Genomic DNA, 18570 nt, shown 5'->3' with positions numbered 1-18570 from the left:
TTCAGAGGTGTTTCCGTCTTGGTGTTGAGCTGCCCTGTACCATGCTGCAAGCTAGAGCATTGAAATTGACCTGAAAGCCTGCAGCCGGGCTTACCGGCATATGTTTTCTCTGAAGCCAGCCTGAACCCAAGAAAGCTTCCTTAGCCAGCTAACTGAACTGAGCTAAACAGAGTTAAAAGTGAGAGGGCTTCTGGTCTCACAGCTATTTCTATTTTAAGGCTTGCTGCCAGTGTACTGGCCAACAAAACCAGCAGTGACGCTCATGTAGAGCTCAAGACTGACGGGGGCAGCTTGTGTAGGCATCACTGCTGCAATCATGCACATGCTTGTGCTGCTCTTGCATGAGGAATTTAGACTTGTGCAGTTCCCTTCTGCTCAGGTGCATTTTGTTGTCGCAAGCAGTGGGAAAGTCTGGCATGCCTGCACGCATCGTTGTGCGAACAGGCGTTTGGGAGCTAAGGCCCAGTGCTACTTAGGGTGTCTAAAATGAACACTATGGAGGCAATTTGAACACTGCCCTAAGCCAATGGTGTGTCACTGCCAGCTGCATGGTATTTAAACTGTGCAGTTTTGTACAGCTTGAACATCTGGTGATCTTTTCTTTACTGCAGGTACCCATCGCAGGTTTTTGTGGGTGACACATTCTGCTACTTTGCGGGCATGACCTTTGCGGTGGTTGGCATCCTGGGCCACTTTAGCAAGACCATGCTGCTCTTCTTCTTGCCCCAAGTGTTCAACTTCCTGTACAGCGTGCCCCAACTCTTCCACCTTGTGCCGTGCCCAAGGCACCGATTACCGAGGTACCTCATTGACTTCCTTCTGACATGACAGGGTCATAGTTAAGCAAGTTGCCATAAAACTTGATGGCACTGAAAGCACGAGATACAGTGCCAGCGTATTATTGCACAATAGTGGGCGGGTGAATGAAGTTTCTGTGTGTGTGGAATGTATGTTATAAGCTGACTAAACTGAACGGATGGCATAGCTAATGCTGCAGTCATTTACTAATTACATGAAAAATTCATGGATAGGAACACGCAAGTGAAAAAACAGGCAGCGGTAGGTAGGCTCATCACACTTATTCCACAAAATTGATATCGGTCTTCTCAGAAGTGATTGTGTTTGTAATACACAGAAACTTCACTTGAACAAACTTCAAGGGACCCCAGGCAAAAGTTTATTAAAGTGAAAGTTCACTCACCTGAAATAAGTGTGGGGCAGCTTGTTGCCATTAGATAAAAAAAAAAATCTGGTGGTCAAATCGTACATCAACCCATTTATTTGTCACTATGCTCAAGTTCCGCTAATTAGAACCTTGCAAAGAACGCTGTAATCTTCTGCTGCACTTTCCCACTTAGGACTGCAGCAGCTGTGAACTGAAGCACTGTGTCTAAGCACTCGTGGACCTTCTCCGGCATAGCGGTCTGCTGGGCAGCAAAGGCTTTAACTTTTTCCAGGGCGATTAGTGCTTCTTTGGCAGATATTTTTGGCACTTCATCATGACTGGTCGAATCTTTATCATCTTCGCCTTCTTCAGGTAATGAACTCTCCATAGTATCTTCCGTAGTGAGTGCAGCATTTGTCTTCCCCAGGGTGTCACAGGCGGCATACTCTTCAAAAGACAAAGGGCTATCTGCACCTAGTATTCTTCTGGAAATTCCGGTCAGCCACCTGGCTCACTGTTTTCTTCATCAGTGCCATGCTTAAGAGATTGGTGTCCACAGCAGTCCAGTTTGCTGCATGCAGACCTGCTTTTTGCCAGCAACTCACTATCGTTGCTGGTTTCACACTCCATCAAGCTCCTGTGAGCATTTCGGCTGGCTGCCGCACATTAATCGCTTCAGGATTCTGCATTCTTAAATTTACCAGAATGCGCTGCACGAGCCACTTCCTGTAGTTTCGTAATGTGGTAATGGAGCGTGGTCGGCGTGGTTCTCAATGTAAAAAAGCGCAGCAAAAAGGGAGGGTTGTAATTGTTGAAATGCTCAGTATCACCTAGTTGACATGGGATGGCACGTTGGAAACTCTTCGTAGAACTGAAATGCACACTGCACTGAATTTCGTTAAACTGAAGGGCGTTTGCATTAGGTTCTATGGCGCTACGAGGGGGGGTTTAAAAAAACTTTGTGCAACTGCATAGTAATCCCTCGTTATAACGAAATCGCTTTACTCGAAATATCGCTTTATTCGAAATTTCTTCCGGTCCCGACCCAAACGCATGCATTTTAAGCCGCATTACTCAAAGCGCACGAAGAACTTGACCCACTTAGAGCGAAGTGGCGAGCGGAGGCATCGCCGTGGTGGCGGCAACCCCTTTGCGCATGCAGTGACAAATTAATACTGCCGAGGAATTAGTCTCAGGCAGACACAGAACAGGCCACAAAAGTACCAAACCTACGACCGATGACCTGCCTAGGAACGGGTACCAAGAGAGTGCAGAGCGCCCCCAGAAGTTTACAGCGGATGCGAACGGAAGCGCGTCCAAATCGGTCGCAGTCGTATCACTGGTGTCCCCAGTGATAAAATCCAAATGAAAATAAAATTTTCATGACGCTTTGTGATGCCAGAAAACCGCGGTCTCGTGGATGCCGAAAAGTGGCCAAAAGACCGCGGGCAGATTTGCGCCATAGCATCAATCCGAGGGGTGCGCTCGGTGAGCCAACGTTTGCCGCGCACCTATGTTGTTGCTCTGAAAGAAGGAAGGCCTAGTTATTAAGAGAGCACAATTGTTTATTATACAGTAAGCTGCATTACTGAACACTGCAATAATCCCCAGACCTCGGTACAACCTGTAGATATGCCGCAGCACCCGGAAGCGGGCCCGAGGGTGCCGCGTGCGTAAATCAAAGACTACACACAGGCGTGACGGCACAGATAACGGCGGTCGCATGCCGCAGGGCCAAGCAGAGGGTTACATCGCATGCGACACAACACCAGGGAGGATGAGGAATGCGAGGAGCAACCTTGATGGTACAGGTTGCATGTCGATGGCCCATCACGCATCATCACTGGCAATGGCCGGCGATGACGGAGAACCAGCCAAATCAGGCCCTCCCGGATCTGGAGTGCATCAGTGCTTCACTGATGGGCGACACGACTCCGTTCAGGCCTGGACTCGAGCATACATACTAGGTGCTCGTTTTAAACCACCCATGTTCCTGGTCCCCCGGCAAAAGACGTGTCACCGGGGAACGAAACTGTATGCACATTTCCGCTGCCCGAGTTGGTGGCGAGCTCTCCTTTCATTTCCCGCTCAGACGGCATCTTGCTGAAACAAAACCCCCGCCCCAGCAAATGTCACTCGGGGGGGGACCCAGGTCAAAGCCCAAAGAATGGAAGGGAGGGTGATTTACTGCGGTTCTCGAAAGAACTTTCCTTAGAAAGCACGGCAAGCAATGCGGCTCTCTACATTCCGCTCAGTGACACCCTAAGAGGGGTCTCTAACAAACGAAACAGCAGCAGCGGATGCGCACTCGGTTCGCTCAAGAAGCTCAATCCCGACAAGGACTGACCCCTGTAAGCACCTACTAGTTGGCTGAAACAGCAGAAGCAATTGTAGCATTCATGTGCAACAGAAAGTGCATTCACACTGGCTGTGCTTATTTTCCTCTTTTTTATAAAATACATGGGTGTTGTTACAGCTACATATACCAGTTTTTCTAGGTGCACTACACTTAAAGACAAAATGCAATGTGCAGCCATTGCGGTGGCTCAGTTATTATGGTGCACAGCTGCTGACCGGAAAGACACGTGTGCAATCCCGGCCACGCGGTCACATTTCGATGGAGGTGAAATGCTAAAGGCCCGTGTACTGTGTGATATCAGCGCACATTAAAGAACCTCAGGTGGTCCAAATTACGGAGCCCTCCACTACGGCGTCCGTCTGTTATAGCCTGAGTCGCTTTGGGCCCCCATAACCCCATAAAACCATAAAAAATGCTGCATACTGATAAACCTCTTTGAAGCAGTCAAGTGAAAGAAATATTGTTGTGGAACTGGTGTGCTTTGAAAATTAGGAATTACTGTAGCCTTACCTGCAACATCGCAGGTCATGTGCATTCTGGTTGCGATACATGCGTCGCTCATTGCCAGCTGGTCCAGCTGCACTTTTCATTGATACTAAGCACTCCAACTGCTGCTGCTGCTGTAGCCAATCTTTGTATGCTTCCAGGGATCAGAGTGAGAATGTTGGCCAAGTATTCAACACATTTGGTATATGTATCTAGCAGGTGCCCTAAATGCCCAAAAGAAACAAAGAAAGCAGCAAAAACTCAACAGTAAATTTCAGTGGTGATGATTTTATTGTGACTGCAACGTGGCGTTATACAGCAGTTTCAGTGTTTCATACTTTATTGCATTCCTGGCAGCAGTGTCCACAGTGCTGTGGAGACTTTTGAATCACAGCTGAGAGAAAAAGAAGAGAGGGAAGAAATCAATGGGCAGCATTCTTGTGCTCAGCTTAGTGGTTGTAAAAGAAAAGTAAAGAAGATGGCTGGCCGTTTAGCATATTGTGCATGGTTTTTTGCAGGTGGACAGCACCACTGCCACACACCTCAAAGTGCGATTTGTCCCCTGACTCAGGGAGCCAATTACGCATCTTTCTTTTCCATAAAATCAACAGAGTGGTTTTGAGAAAAGGAAAGGTGCATAACTGCCTCAATTTGTGGATGGACGCCACAGTGCGATTGAGGTGTCCACTGACCCATTGAGCCAGTTGCACTTGCTACTCTGAGGCCTCACTTCACACAGACACTGCTGAAACCCGAGAACTGCAACTGCAGCTACAAGTGGCTTTGCACTGAAATATTTGCTCACTACTCAGTACTGCCTAGTGTCACCTGTTTCAGGAAAAAATTAAGTGATCGTACTCATATTCACAATATCTGTATGGGGCAGCCCCCCTGGGATGCTGCATTATGATTAAGGCCTTGACTCATTAGAGAAACAAGTGGGAGTGTGTGTGAGCTGGCTGTTCATGTAGTCCACCGTTATTTGTGCAGTAACTTGTGGGGTATTTAAAAATCCTGCAGATCATTAAAGATTTTGGCTGAGCCAAGACAAAATTATTTGTTTGCCCGTAGCTCCTTTCATGGCTGCTGAGAGCCATTTGGAAAAAATAAAAAGATTATAGCACTTCTGTGATTTTGGTGCTGAGAATGCTCAGTTTCCATCCAGGCTTGTTCGTAGTGGCAGAACCTGCCGCAGTATTTCAGCAGCTGTGGCGTTTGGCTGCTGAGCCCAGGGATGTGGGATCGAATCTCGGCTCTGAAGGCTGCATTTCGGTGGGTGAGGTGAAATACAAAAATGCCCATGTGATGTGTGATGCCGGTGCACATTAAAGAACGCTGGGTGGTCTAAATTTAAATTAATCAGGAGCCCTCCATTACAGCGTCCCTCTTAGCCCATGTGCAGCTTTGAGCGTTACTGCGATTCTCGCTCCACACTCAAGATTTGTGCATCTCTGCTGTCATGAGAGTTGCTCTAAGGAAGGTCTCGATGGCGGAATTGAATTGGTGGCTCTTTCAGGTTTGAATGCTCAAGAATCGAGTGCATTGCAATAACACATTTAGTTCTTTGCAATTTGCCAAGTGGCATTATGCCACCACTTGCAACTTTTCTTTTGGAGCAGTGTCTGGATTGGCATAGGTTCAGAAATTTTTTCAGGCGTCGCTGCTTAGAGGAAAGAGGTTGCTCATGGTTGTGCTTTTATACTGCCCGCATGCATGCTGCTGGATGACTGCTGAGTTGGCAGTGTTTTCTCACCCTTGCCATTGCTACCTCTTTCAGGTACTGTGTGGAAGATGACAGAATGGAAGCGAGCACAGTACGATTCCGGGTGTCCTCGCTCAGTGCCCTGGGACGACTGGTGCTGTACCTCTACAGGACTCTGGGTGTGGTGCAGTGCAAGCCGGTGCACCAGGAAGGAAGTGATGAGGTGGAATGCAGCAACTTCACACTCATCAACCTAGTGCTGGTGTGGGGCGGAAAACGGCATGAGCAGTCGCTCACCACTGTGCTCCTCGCTATTCAGGTGGGTTGTCTGGTGCCTGCGGTGCTGAACAGACAAGCATCATGTGATTAGTGAAAGGGGTTGGTAACTGGGCCAGAGGTGCAGTTCCAAAATGTGGTTGGCAATTTTGCAGCTGGCCCTATCTTAGCACACTCTTCTTTGCCCAACTCGAAAGGAATTTCTGATTAAACTAGTAAGAAGGATGCTTCGGTGGATTTTACCTGAAGTCTGTCTTCTGTTTTGACATGAATTTGGTGAGCATAGTTGAAATAGAAAGGGAAATGGGTTTGACACCACGGATTCTTGTATCTATGGGCAATACCATAGCATCATGGGTGGAACAAATTCCAGAGAGTAGAAGGATCAAGATTTAAAGGCCATGATAGCAAATAGCTCATGATTTTTTGTTGCTTAAGAAATGTGAAAAAAGAAAATGATAGCAGTGCCCTCTGCATGTTGTCTTTGCTTTATAAAGTTATGCTGTAGTTCGATTGGATGTTCTGAAGTGTGAGACAAAAACCTCACCAGACTTGGATCTCTGGGCCTCATTCATTCCACAAACCACTTCCTGCCCATGCAGCTGATTCCTTTTGTGCTTCGAGGCAATAATCTCTGCTTTAAAAAAGAAAAACAAGAAAAGAAAAACTTCCACAATTGATGCTGGCTGTCTCTTCAGCCTAACAGATCTGCCTTGTTTTGTTCAGAGGACAACATGGCCCATGCCACATTTATATACTGCAGGAAGGTAGCATTCACAGAAGAGCAGTGGTGACATGCATGCACATGTATTGGTTCAGGCAGTCCTTCTAGTGAGCTTGCATGCCTGTGTGGACAGTGGCTAAGACGCAGTGTTCCCGCTGAAAGTGATTTGAGGCGAGCAGGCTCATTTTGTCATCACTATTGTTTTAGATGTGCACTGTAACTGGTGTAAAAACACCAAGGACGAACAAATGACACACTTCTTTGAAGAACCCCAGGTGTTCGAAATTATTGGGAGCCCTCCACTATGACATCCCTCATAGCCCGAGTCGCTTTGGGATGTTAAACCCAAAAAAACCAAAACCAGCTTCTTTTCATGTTTATTTCTTTATTTGCAACAGTTAATAGTTTGAGCCAGTCGGTAAGCTTTAGCCAGACCTACTTTTCTCTTTAGTTATACTCTTTGCATGCTAAGCACAAGCATCGTGGAGGTCATGCAAGAGTTATCCAAGTTTTTGTCCTTTGGTACGCTGCTTTCAAGAACACTCTGAATGTTGTGGAGTACTAGAACCAGTCTAATGTACACAGCGCGCATCATCATCCTGCTAATGTGCAGCCCTGAGTTGAGTTGATTTCAATTCTTCCTAGTATTAATGTTCATTGTGTTGAACCAAGCGTAATGGGAATAAGCACTTGTTCCAAAGCTGTTCCTAGTGGGCCTGCTGCAAAACCAGCTTGCTGTCACTGGATGATAGTTTCACCTATTCCAAGTACCGAACAAAGTGCCTGTACAGCATTAGCGTACGACTTGTTAATTGCAGCGATGTCAGCATCATTGCCAAATATATATTGAAATTTTTATAGCTGAGCCTCATCAGAACAGGTGCTGTGTATCCTTGTGTTAGTATGCAGTGAGCACTTACAGAACTGCATAAACTTTACAGCTAAGTATCTATATTTGAATTGCCAGCCAACTATTACTTCCATGCCATCTATCTGGGAGTAGCACTAAATTTTCATCTGGTTACTACTTGCCTTGATGCTTTCTGTCTTGCCATCGGCATCATTGTAACAAGGGTAGAATCTCCATGATACGAACATGGTTGATACGAATTTCGGGATGATACGAATTTGTAAAATTCCTCGGAGGGAGTGCATAGTAAACAATGTGCAATATTTCGGATGTTCTGAACACTCACACATGCAACTGCGGAATCTTTACTACTTCATTTGCAGACTGAGTTTAATCAGCGTTACTCAGAGTGCAACAATCCAAGTAACTTCGGACGCACACAGCCGGCCACCTTGAGCGATATGAGAGAAGTTAAATGGCACTTTTCAGTGATTGAAGAGGAATGAAGAAAACTGTTCTCTCAGCTTCTATAGCACAAAATCCAGCAGTGGGCTGCACTACTGCGACAATCTTGGTGCAATGTTGTGACACCTGACACATGCTTCATTTGCACGGGTGCATTTGCCTACCAAAGTGCAGTGACCACACGCTGTCAGATTTGCCAAAAGTCGTTCCACATCTGCTCGGTTTTGGCTTACCGCTTGCGACTGGACATTTGAAGCCTCATTGCTGGAGAAGGACCTTTGTTTGATTGCTCGATGGGCAGCCGTATGTTCCAAGATTGTCTCCTTTTGTATGCCTTAACCACCAAAAAAATATCACTATATTATGTTAAACGCCCCTATGGAAGAGCATATTTGTTTAGGCAAATTCTGGTTTTTAATGCATACTCTGCAATAAACAGGTGCTTTTGTTTTTCGTCCCTACTTTAACTTGGCCAAAGCAGCCATGAATTTAATCCGCAAAATCCTGCTCATTAAGGGGGTGGGGGTTGTATATGGTATTGTGGTTGACTCTGCCGAAATAAGGTGAACTGGCTTGGCTTAATGAGTGACGGTTAATTTTATTGAGTTACTAACACAAACGAGGCATTTCTCTTAACTACATTTATGGACAAGCAGCGCCGGTGTTGGCTTAAGTCTATTTGGCTGCAAACGAGCTTTGAGCCTTAAAAGTGGGGTAAATGCAGAGGAATTTTTTATTCAGAGATCAAAGCAAGCGTTTCTGTCATGTTCATAGATTCGGCTGTGCTCGCTGCACCATTTCTGTAAAGTTCATTGGTGGCACCGGAAGTGTGCAGGGCTGGTTCAGGCATTTCAAATGCAGCTTGGATTCGAAAACAAATTGCTGATTGCAAGCTTGGTTGCCTGCTCACCACAGTGTCACCATCTGCAGCCAAACTGCATGAAGAAATTTCAAGCCGCCAACCGCGGCAAGGTATCGACATTAACCAGCCCCATGGAATCGTCATTTCCCTGAAAAAGGAATTGCATGTATATTACACATTGATGATTTACATATATGCACTGAAATGCTGACTGCAGAGGCTTACAGTCTTGATGCCACATGCCACGAACAACTATCCACCTCGTCTTGTGAGAGAGCTGCATGGCAGTTGCAGTTTTTTACAACGTATGCATGGGCGCCACCATCTTGCTGCACTTCAGCTCCACTTCCACTTCGGAGAGTGGAAGTCAGCGAATAACTTATGCTGCATTGGATGCGCAATTATGCAAAATAAATATGGGGGTGCAATGGGTGCTTGCGACACTGGCACAATGCACGAAAGCGCTGCACTTCTTGAACTGCTTCAGTGAGTGCAGCCAAATCGAACAGTCCTCGCGTTTATTGGGCAGAAATTCACCTAACACTGAGAGGCACAACCTTGTAAAATTTTGCCAGTCATTATGCATTTTGAGGGCACTTGCAACTTGATGGACAAAGAAGTCCCTTGAGTTTCTTTTCCCAAGCGTACTGGCTCATGTAGTTATCTAGCGGGATATGTACACCCCCCGTCAAAAGTATACGGTTCAAGGGGTTTGCTTGTGAGGCCTGCTGTCTGCTTCGTCATGCATCCTTAGCGACCGTAATTTCTTGAAATAGGAATGGCTTTGCGTCCTCACTCTTCCCAAGCTTTGGACTGCTAAATTTTCTAAACAGCTTAACTGCTTAGAACCAAACCCCTTGGTCTCTATACTTTTGATGGGGGCTGTACTTTAAATGCAGCTGAATTTGGGACCAGAAGCATACAGTATGTTGCAAATATCCAGTATTCTCGTGATATATCTGCCAACTTGCCATTAACCACTTTAGCACATGTAGTTCTAATACCAAAGTGTGCAACCTGATTAGAGTGCTCTAAATCTGGCATTTGCCACTTCATCTTGACAGCGCGGTTGCATGACTTGTGTTTGTACATACCCTTGTGCCATCAGCATACTGAAACAAAAGTCTCTGGTTGAGAATATGCAACTGTGCTAGGACTTCAGTATAATTTGCATCAGGTATATGAAGCTTTAGTTTGTTGATCACAGCTTGAAACTGTGATGCTTCGTTGTCTGTTAACTGATGATGAGCAGGTGAACCATTGCCAGACGAGTCAAGTTTAGTTCGGATATATTTTCAGGTGCCAGTATTTTAAGCAAAATCTGCCAGGCAGGACACATGCAGAGATGCCAGTACTTTATTATGTGTATTCTTGGCATTTTCTTGTGGACAAGAAGCATCAAATGGTCAGCAGTGCCACTGTGCAGATATCAGAACACAACAAATTAGTAACTACAGTGATGTCCGAATTCAGTGAAACCAGACTAAGGCACAGCCTTGTTCGTCTCAAGCGTCTCCACGTTTCACCTTTTTCATCAAATGCTTTCAATTTCTGACTACATGAGGTTCAAGTGGCTGTGTGCACCAAGCAGAAGCATTTTTGTAGTTATAATACAGACTGAAATGGTGGCAATATTTTCTACTGGTCATTTACGCTTTCTGCCTTCTGTAGTACTTTTGTACTTACTGTAGGTTTTGTATTTTTTGCTGTCTTATAGTGCTTACAATCACCTGAAAATGCCATCTTGCACCATTCTTTCCAGGTTGCTTCAAGTGTGGTTGCATTCGGCATTCGATATGGCCTTGCAAGGCTCTTCTACGACTTCTAGTCTGCTTGTTTTCTAGTGCTTCTGATTTCCTCAAGTTATGGCTATTAAAATATTGTGTTCTGATATATTGTGCCTCTGCATTTTCTTTTGAATTTTATAGCTAAACAATATGACTTGTCTATAAAAAGCAGGACATGATGCATATTATTGCTCTGTGTAGTATATTTTCATGTGCTAAAAATTGCTGTCAAGTAGTGAAATATTGATATATATGTTGCCAGGTGATGTCTGTAGCTACTTTAATTAAACAGTACTGAGAGGTAAAACAAGATTTTGGGGTCTGCGGCAGACACAGCCACAAGGTAGCATTACCATGTAGCGACTTTATATGTTCGATGATTGTATATCGTGTTTGTCTTTGCTGCCTCACTGGCTTAAACCAAAATGAGGGGTTTAGAAGGTTATAATTACTAGCCAGTTAGCCACACAATCAAAGTAAAAAAGTGCAACAGACACCAGTAAGAAACATGGGCATGCCCATCTCATTTGCACCCCTCTTTCTAATGTACTGTTTGTTGCACGTCTCGAGCTTGAATGCATGAGGGTGATCAATAACTTTCACCTCCTGGGCTTTAACTGAAATATGTTAAGTTCAAATGAAAATGTGATTTGTCTTCTTTCTCAAGGAGTTCGTAACCACCACGGTGGCTCGGTGGTCATGGCACTCGGCTGCTGACCCGAAACACTTGGGTTCGATCATGGCCGCTGCAGTCGACTTTGATGGAGGCAAATTCTAGAGGCCCGTGTACTGTGCAATGTCCGTGCATTTTAAAGAATCCCAGGTGGTTGAAATTTTCGGAGCCCTTCACTATGGCATCCCTCATAGCCTGAGATGCTTTTGGACGTTAAACCCCTATAACTATAGCCCAAGGAGCTCGCAATTCTTTCGTGTAGTCGGTGCACTTCTACTGCCAGTGCAGCACTTTTGTTACCAGTATGCATGTGCCATCGTAAAAGAAAGGATGGCTGTTTTCACTCGCCGACCTTAAAGGGACCCCGAGTGCAACTGCACCAAATTCTCGCTTGTGGCAAAAATAGATACTATAGCTCTTTTTTGGCTACGTTGATATCTGTCCGGCAGCAAAAAATTCAGTCATGGCTAAGAAAGTTGCACTGAAAAATTTTCCCGCCACTCAATTCAAGTTTGTGACGTCTACACTGAAAAGGATTCCATGATTAGCTTTTTGAAGTCTATGTCAGAGTAGTTTAACCTCTGGGATCCATGCCCAAAAGACTGTCGACGCCCTGCAGTTTACTTGCGAATATGGCCAGTGATAGCAACACCTGTATTTAATTTCTTGGCCTTTTCTAGCTTAGAAAAGCTCTGTTTTCAGTGAAGGTAGCATCTTTGTCTTTAGAAAGCTGTAATGTAATGACCTAGGCGAACATTGTCCTTGGTATCCTTTTAAAAGCTGGACCTGGTGCCGCCACCTCCTGCCTGTTTCCCAACACAAAGTAATCTTTATAGGGCAAGTGCTGAGTGTTCAACGGAAAGGCAACGGATGCAGTAGGTGAATGGTATCATGAAGAGTTCCTCTCATCCTTCTATGACAGCAAGCAGAGACTCATTCAAATGTTAACATCTTTCAGTTCCATTACTGAACAAGAACATGGCAGTCCAGGACGAAAACATGGTAAACGCAACTCATATTTAGTGTGAAATGTGTTGCAATGAGTACCTTGGATGTGTTACAGAAAGCGAAATTGTTATACCATTAACGAGTACTAAATTTCTGACTGGCTACGTGTTGTCGTAGTCGGAGAAATAACAGTGTAACTGCCACTGTTCAGATGCTTGATACATATGGCTTTTAAGAACAAAATGAAATGCTCGTCTATTCTGAGCACTGTATTATGATCACTGTCATATTAATTCCAGGTGGCCAAAATCAATCGAGTGTCCTCTACTATGGCATCTTTCGTGATGTGCAGCTTGTGAACACTATACCACCACGCAATACGTACCACACCACAATATACCTAGGGCCCTTCATTTTTGGGTAAAACATGGGTTCACCCAATTCCTGCACCCCAAGGAAATTCCTGAAGAATCAGGTTAAACCTAACTTCAACCAAAAAGCATGCTTTTAAGAAAATGTAATTTACCGCAGCACAAAGCTAAAGGTGCCACAAGGGAACAAGCAAATCTTTTGTGCTTAATCTAGAGCAGTGTTCTTAGTTATTATTTTAAACTTCTAGCGCTCCAATTGTCATCTGTGGCTTATCTTATTCTGAAGATAGGTTCAAAAAGTATGCTTCAGAAGCAAGAGGCTAGCCAGAACATGCATACTATCAAAGCGTTTTACCAGCACTGCTGTCTGTGCACTACATGTGCAAACGGCAACCTTCTCCACAGCTGTGAGACAGAGCTAGTGATGAACAGAAAAGGCAGACAGGGTCTTCAAGGCTGCAGTGTCTGTAAAATAACTGGATGTTGAATGACTATTTTTGCAGAGGACAAAGGCGAGCAGGCCTAGCATAGACGCGGAGGTGCTGCACATGGGTTGGTATGCATAGCTGTAGTTAATGAGAAAAGAAGAGAAATGTCTGATTTGGGAAACAGTTTAATGATGGAACCAAGACTGCTATATTGTTTAAGAAATTTATGAGCAAGAAATGTAGCAATTTATGTACCACACAAAGACTAGTGAAAATAACCCAATTTGTACTCGAATTTGGACTCTGAATATAGTGTCAGATTTATACCCCTTGAATTTGGAAAAAAATAAAACCTTTAGACAAAGGGCTTTAACCAACCATACCGGGAGAGAATATAATATAGAAATCCGAGGCTGCTGCCCTGACTCGGGTAGACGTGAAGTTCAGAGACTGTATTTTTAAGAGAGTTTGTCAATGTAATAGAAAAAGTAATAATGGAATGTTTCATACATATGGGACGATTATTATTTTTTTACGGTGCAAGGGCATCTTGGGCCAAAGAGCGATATGGCACAACGGGGTTTTGGTCTGCACAGGGTGGGGTTAAAGACACATTTACCTAGCATTTCACCCCACTTAAGCCGAGCACCAGGCCAGGCAAATGCTTGAACACATTGTATCACCAGGAGACACCCGGTGGCACTGGGGATCGAACCTCGCGCCTCCTGTATGCAAGGTTGATGTTCAAACCACTAAGCCACTGCTGCAGTATAGTTCGCAACTTGACTTACAATGCCCTTCACACAGGCTCTCCTTGCGAGAAGCTTGTGTTCACAATAAAATTGCTCATCACACACTGTTGCTCTTCATGGAAGTCTGAACCGGAATAAAATGTATGATACAGGCAAAAAGAAGCACCAACAAAACCAGCACTTAATTGCTGAACCATTAATGTGGTGCCAAAGTAACTAACCTCATTTTTATATTTAATTATAGATGTAGATGTATTCACTACTGCACTTCAAGGATGTTCAACAGTTCTGTAGGTGTGGCTAATGCAATAAGCCTAGCAGCTACTCTATTCTTTCTATAATCCAGTAGTAAGGAGGCAGGTACTTGCTGTTATGTTTGGTTGTATTTATTTTTAAGTACCTACATTAAACAACAGTACCACTTTGAGATAACATCGTCGAACAGCAAGGAAGCCTGCAGGAATTGCCACAACATGACACTGGTACAGGTGCGAAACGCAAGGCTTTCTAATGGATGACATGATGCCCTGCTCACCCTCGGCCCTTAGTAGCAACATCAGAATGGTTAATTCCGTTGCAGTGTTCACTATGCAGCATAATGTTCGAATAGCTGGTAATACAAGCACAAAAATTAAAAGAAAAATACAAGTAACGTCACCTATTCAATGGCCTTCAGCACGGAGCCCTTAAAATGCTACAAAAGGCATGCTTGCCGGGTATCTTTAATAGTTGGAACATATTGGAACAATTTGGCATCATTAACCACTACTAATCGTGCGCTGCTCACCGCATGTAATCAAAATGATGCCCCAAAACAAAACGGTTTTAGCGAAAGCGTCACGTACTGCGAACTAGACGCGCACAGCATACTGCAATTCAGAATAAATAAAGATATATTCGCCATTAGCGTCGGGTATGTTGTACGGGCATAATGAGGCATGGTTATTTAGAACAGAAGCCTAACGGTGCTGTCTGGTCACCACTGCCGCACTCTGCAAGCGGCTAGAGGTGCATGCAAAACAAGGACACGAATCGCATGTAAAATAATGAATATTTAAACTCATCGATAGCCTGAAAGCTACACACCGTAAAATCGGTAAGAAGGAAGAAAAGATGCCTTAGAGTAAACCCTGCACAAAAAGGTAATTGACGGGCGCAACAAGTTAGCCAATGCGCATTGTTTTCGTACACCGTCACGAGGCTAAGACTTCAGTGCTTCATGCAAAAAGAGTGCGCCCTGGAGCGCCACTATTCACCGATTCAAAGCTAACAATTAATGAGCACATCGGCGGTCAGCTCATCAGCGACACAAAAACCGCAGCGGGCCAGTGTAACTGGCTGCAACACGCCAGTGATCTCGCGCCCAACGTATCGTCGAAACTTGATTCGTCCGCTCATAGAAACGCCCCACATTTGCATTGGCTAAGAAGCGTGTTGCTGGTGGAATGAATAGTTGCAAACACGGCCTACAGAGATATCTTCCAGCCGCGGCACGTAAAAATAAACAAAAACGAAACAGCAATACCGACAAGACATTAAAAGAAAGAAAAAAAAATCAACAAAGGCTGCGCACAGTACGTAGGCGTGCTTCTGCGTCATGGAGGAAGGCGTTTTCGGTTTCTGGGGGGGAGCGAGTGGAAGGGCACAAAAGTTTGGCGAAACTTCGCATAAAGTTTTGACAGGCTTGGAACTTTATTTTTGGGAGACACCAATAGTTTTTAGCATCAAGGAAGTGACACCAGTTGTTAAGGTTACGCAGTGAAATTTTTATTATAGTGCTCAAAACAAGAACCGGTGATATCCGTTCTTAGCCGACTTCCGGAGCTCGTTAGATTATTCAAGATGGCGGACCCAGCGTCGTCGGCTGGGCATTAGACAGGTGAGCGATTTATTTTATTCGTGCCTCCTGATCCGATCGGAGCCAAGTTGCTCCGGAGGCCGGGGCATACAATGCAACCCGCCGTGAAGTGGGCGTGGTGGCTATTGGACACTGACACCGCGAGGGGGCCGCGCTTGGCGGCGCTTCCATTCGGGCGTGATAACCGTGCGACCGGAGCGGCAACTCGCCGGGACGATATGCGCGTGTGCTCACCGCTCGATGGTTGCTCTTGTCTGCGCTAGTCCACACTTGATAGAGTACAGCCACCGGTTTTGAAGCGTCACTCACCGCTCAAACATTTGCCTGTGAGCTGTCATCTTATCTCGTGCCGCGAGCGCATGAAATAGCGAACTGTGCGGAACGTAAACGAGACATGTGCTCAGTCGCCGTGCTCGACTCAATCGATTTGCGCGAAGTTGGGGCGTGCGCTTGGCGCCGTCCCGTTGCTGAAGTGCGGCGTTCTCGGAATGGTTAACTGCAGATTTTTTTTTTTCTGTTGACACTGGAGAGGAGCTTCATGAAGCATGATGAACTTGTCGGCGTGCCGCCCGCTTTGGTGTGGAGATGGTTTCTCGGCATTCTTGCTGTCCGCAGTTCTGTGTAGTTACGTTTTCGTGGTGTCTGCCACCTAGGTATGGTGCGCGGCTGGCTCATAGTAGAAGTAATATACTCACGGTTCGAAGTCATTCATGTGTCGAATGGATACCGTTAGTGTCGACTTTTTTTTTTTTTTCGAAGGGAATTTGACCTTTAGGTGTTTACCTCTGAAACAGTTCTGGTTATTACCTTTCGTCGCAGCGAGTAGTGGCCAGCATGTTAAACGTTCGAAAGAAGCCTTGCAAGGACGTCATCCTTTATATTAAATTCAGCGCGCCATTGAGGAGATCCTTTTAAACCGTAGTCCGTGAATCGGGTAGTTAAATTACCTTGGAACACGAATTGTTTACGTTTGTTTTGTTTCATAGTCTTTACGCCCAGTTCTTTGTACGAGGAAATAATCGTAAAAAAAAAAAACGACGTTAAGTCGAAGAAATCAGAACGGAAAGTGCAGCCCAGAGCAGTCAGTCACCAGTGCACGAAATTATAGATTTAAATTGTGTCTCTTTTCCGTGCCTTAACCTCACATTAGGAAGAAGAAATGTACAAATCGTTATTGATCACTTGCTTTGTCTTCGAGTACACTGCCTCGGAGCGTGTGAATCATCGATGATTAGGCGAACTCGGAGGATGGAGTGCTCGGTGCGTGCATCCGAACTGTGACGTTAGCTTTGCACACGCGTAACAGCGTTTCGGTTTCGCCAACTTTGCCGAAAACATCAGCTTAATGATTCAGCGCGCAAAATCGGTGGTTCTTTGGGTCTTTTTTCTTGTTTTTATTCTGTCTAAACGCTCCTTTAATTTCACCAACCCAAAAAGTTCTCGCAGTTCCAGTTGCAGATGGCCGAAGCATTCCACTAATCAGTTTGGCAATATTTTTAAGCGCCGTCTTTCCCGCTCAAATTCGCTCTGAGAAATGGCGTGGCGAGTCGCCTGTTTTTTGTTTTGTTTCTTGTCAAACAAGCTCTGCGGAGGAGTACAGCCAAAGGCTGCTTTTATGTCAACTTCCATCACAACCCTCATAGTGTGTCTCCGTGCGACCGTGCCAACGCGATTCTTCCGGTTAAGGTATATCGTAGATAGGCGCAGTGAGCAGCGCGCGCGGATGTGGCTCCATGAGCGGTCCCGTACGACGTCCGCCTTTCCATTGTTTACATTCCTGACTCTGAACATGTGCTCTTCGGATTGCGCAGGCTAGGGAAGCTCCTTGCCACGCGTGGGCTCTTTGCATCCGCAAGATGATGCGTTTGTTGCTTTCCATTCGGCCCTGCGCTGAAATGCCCCAGGGCAAATTTTCATGGTGGCGTTAGGCCACAGGTTCTACGGCATTACTCTCGTGCGTTATTTTGACAGCGGTGGCCGATGTCTTCTCTGCAGACAGATCAAGCGAGTGGTGTTATTTGCTGGTATGATTGTTACCGGCCGTTGTAAAAGGAAAGACAGAAAGCTACGTACTAAACAAGAGCTGAGAGTAGCACATCGGAGGACGCGCAAGCACTGCTTTTTGTAGGGGCCATTAAGAACAGTGCCTTGTAGTGCCTGTTCATTTTTCTCCTCCTTTTTTTTTGTTGTCGCATTTCTGTGTGTGCCTGACCATTTTCTAGACTACCGGGAGGTGCTAGTCTGGTCTAGTATGTGCTGTCAATGCGTCCTCGTTTTTTACCGCTAGAGCGAGCTCGAGCTGGTGTCACCGTTTGTTATAACCATGACTGGCCATAGAAAAATTTATCCACCTTGCGACGTTTTGCGCAGATGGCTAAGCTACCGGTTTTTCGTGTAGCTTTTACTATTGACATGTCACTTTGCCTCGAGAAAGGAGCGTCTGGATTCCACAGTTCCGTTATCCAATAACGACTGTTTTTTCATGTTACCATTTATTGATTTTGTATTGTTTATTTCGTACTGCAGTACAGTCACCCCCTTTTCTGGTGTCGATGGCCCTAAGGATGTAATAAGTAAGTAAATAAATAAATAAAAAAATCTGGGGGCACTTGCATTGTGTTTTGAGGAAAGGAAACGTTTTTGATGAAAGGAAAGGGCGCAGTAGCTGTCAGATCTCGACATCTTTTACATTTTAATAAATTGGTTGTTGGAGAAAGGAAATGGCGCAGTACCTCGCATCTGGGCGGACACCTGAACCGCGCCGTAAGGGAAGTGATAAAGGAGGGACTGAGAGGAGAAAGGAAGAATGAGGTGCCGTAGTGGAGGGCTGCGGAATAATTTCGACCACCAGGGGATGTTTAACG

At 45.3% G+C, this 18570-nt stretch overlaps 2 protein-coding genes across 2 annotated transcripts in view; both read left to right on the top strand.

The window, feature by feature from the left end:
- Nucleotides 1–10782, top strand: part of Alg7 (Alg7 dolichyl-phosphate N-acetylglucosaminephosphotransferase) — a 34348-nt gene extending 23566 nt beyond the window's left edge. The window contains exons 6-8 of the mRNA XM_077668848.1: nucleotides 612–800; nucleotides 5788–6031; nucleotides 10652–10782. Coding sequence (XP_077524974.1) covers nucleotides 612–800; nucleotides 5788–6031; nucleotides 10652–10717 — 499 coding nt within the window. The 3' untranslated portion in view covers nucleotides 10718–10782. The remainder of the gene's footprint in view (nucleotides 1–611; nucleotides 801–5787; nucleotides 6032–10651) is intronic.
- Nucleotides 10783–15631: 4849 nt separating this feature from the next.
- LOC144136480 (uncharacterized) overlaps nucleotides 15632–18570 on the top strand; it is a 600742-nt gene continuing 597803 nt past the window's right edge. The window contains exon 1 of the mRNA XM_077668845.1: nucleotides 15632–15727. The gene's annotated coding sequence lies outside the window, so the exon portion shown is untranslated. The remainder of the gene's footprint in view (nucleotides 15728–18570) is intronic.

This window comes from Amblyomma americanum, chromosome 6, assembly GCF_052857255.1.
Source record: "Amblyomma americanum isolate KBUSLIRL-KWMA chromosome 6, ASM5285725v1, whole genome shotgun sequence".
NCBI classification, from domain to species: Eukaryota; Metazoa; Arthropoda; class Arachnida; order Ixodida; family Ixodidae; genus Amblyomma; species Amblyomma americanum.
This window is presented reverse-complemented; position numbering and strand designations above follow the sequence as displayed.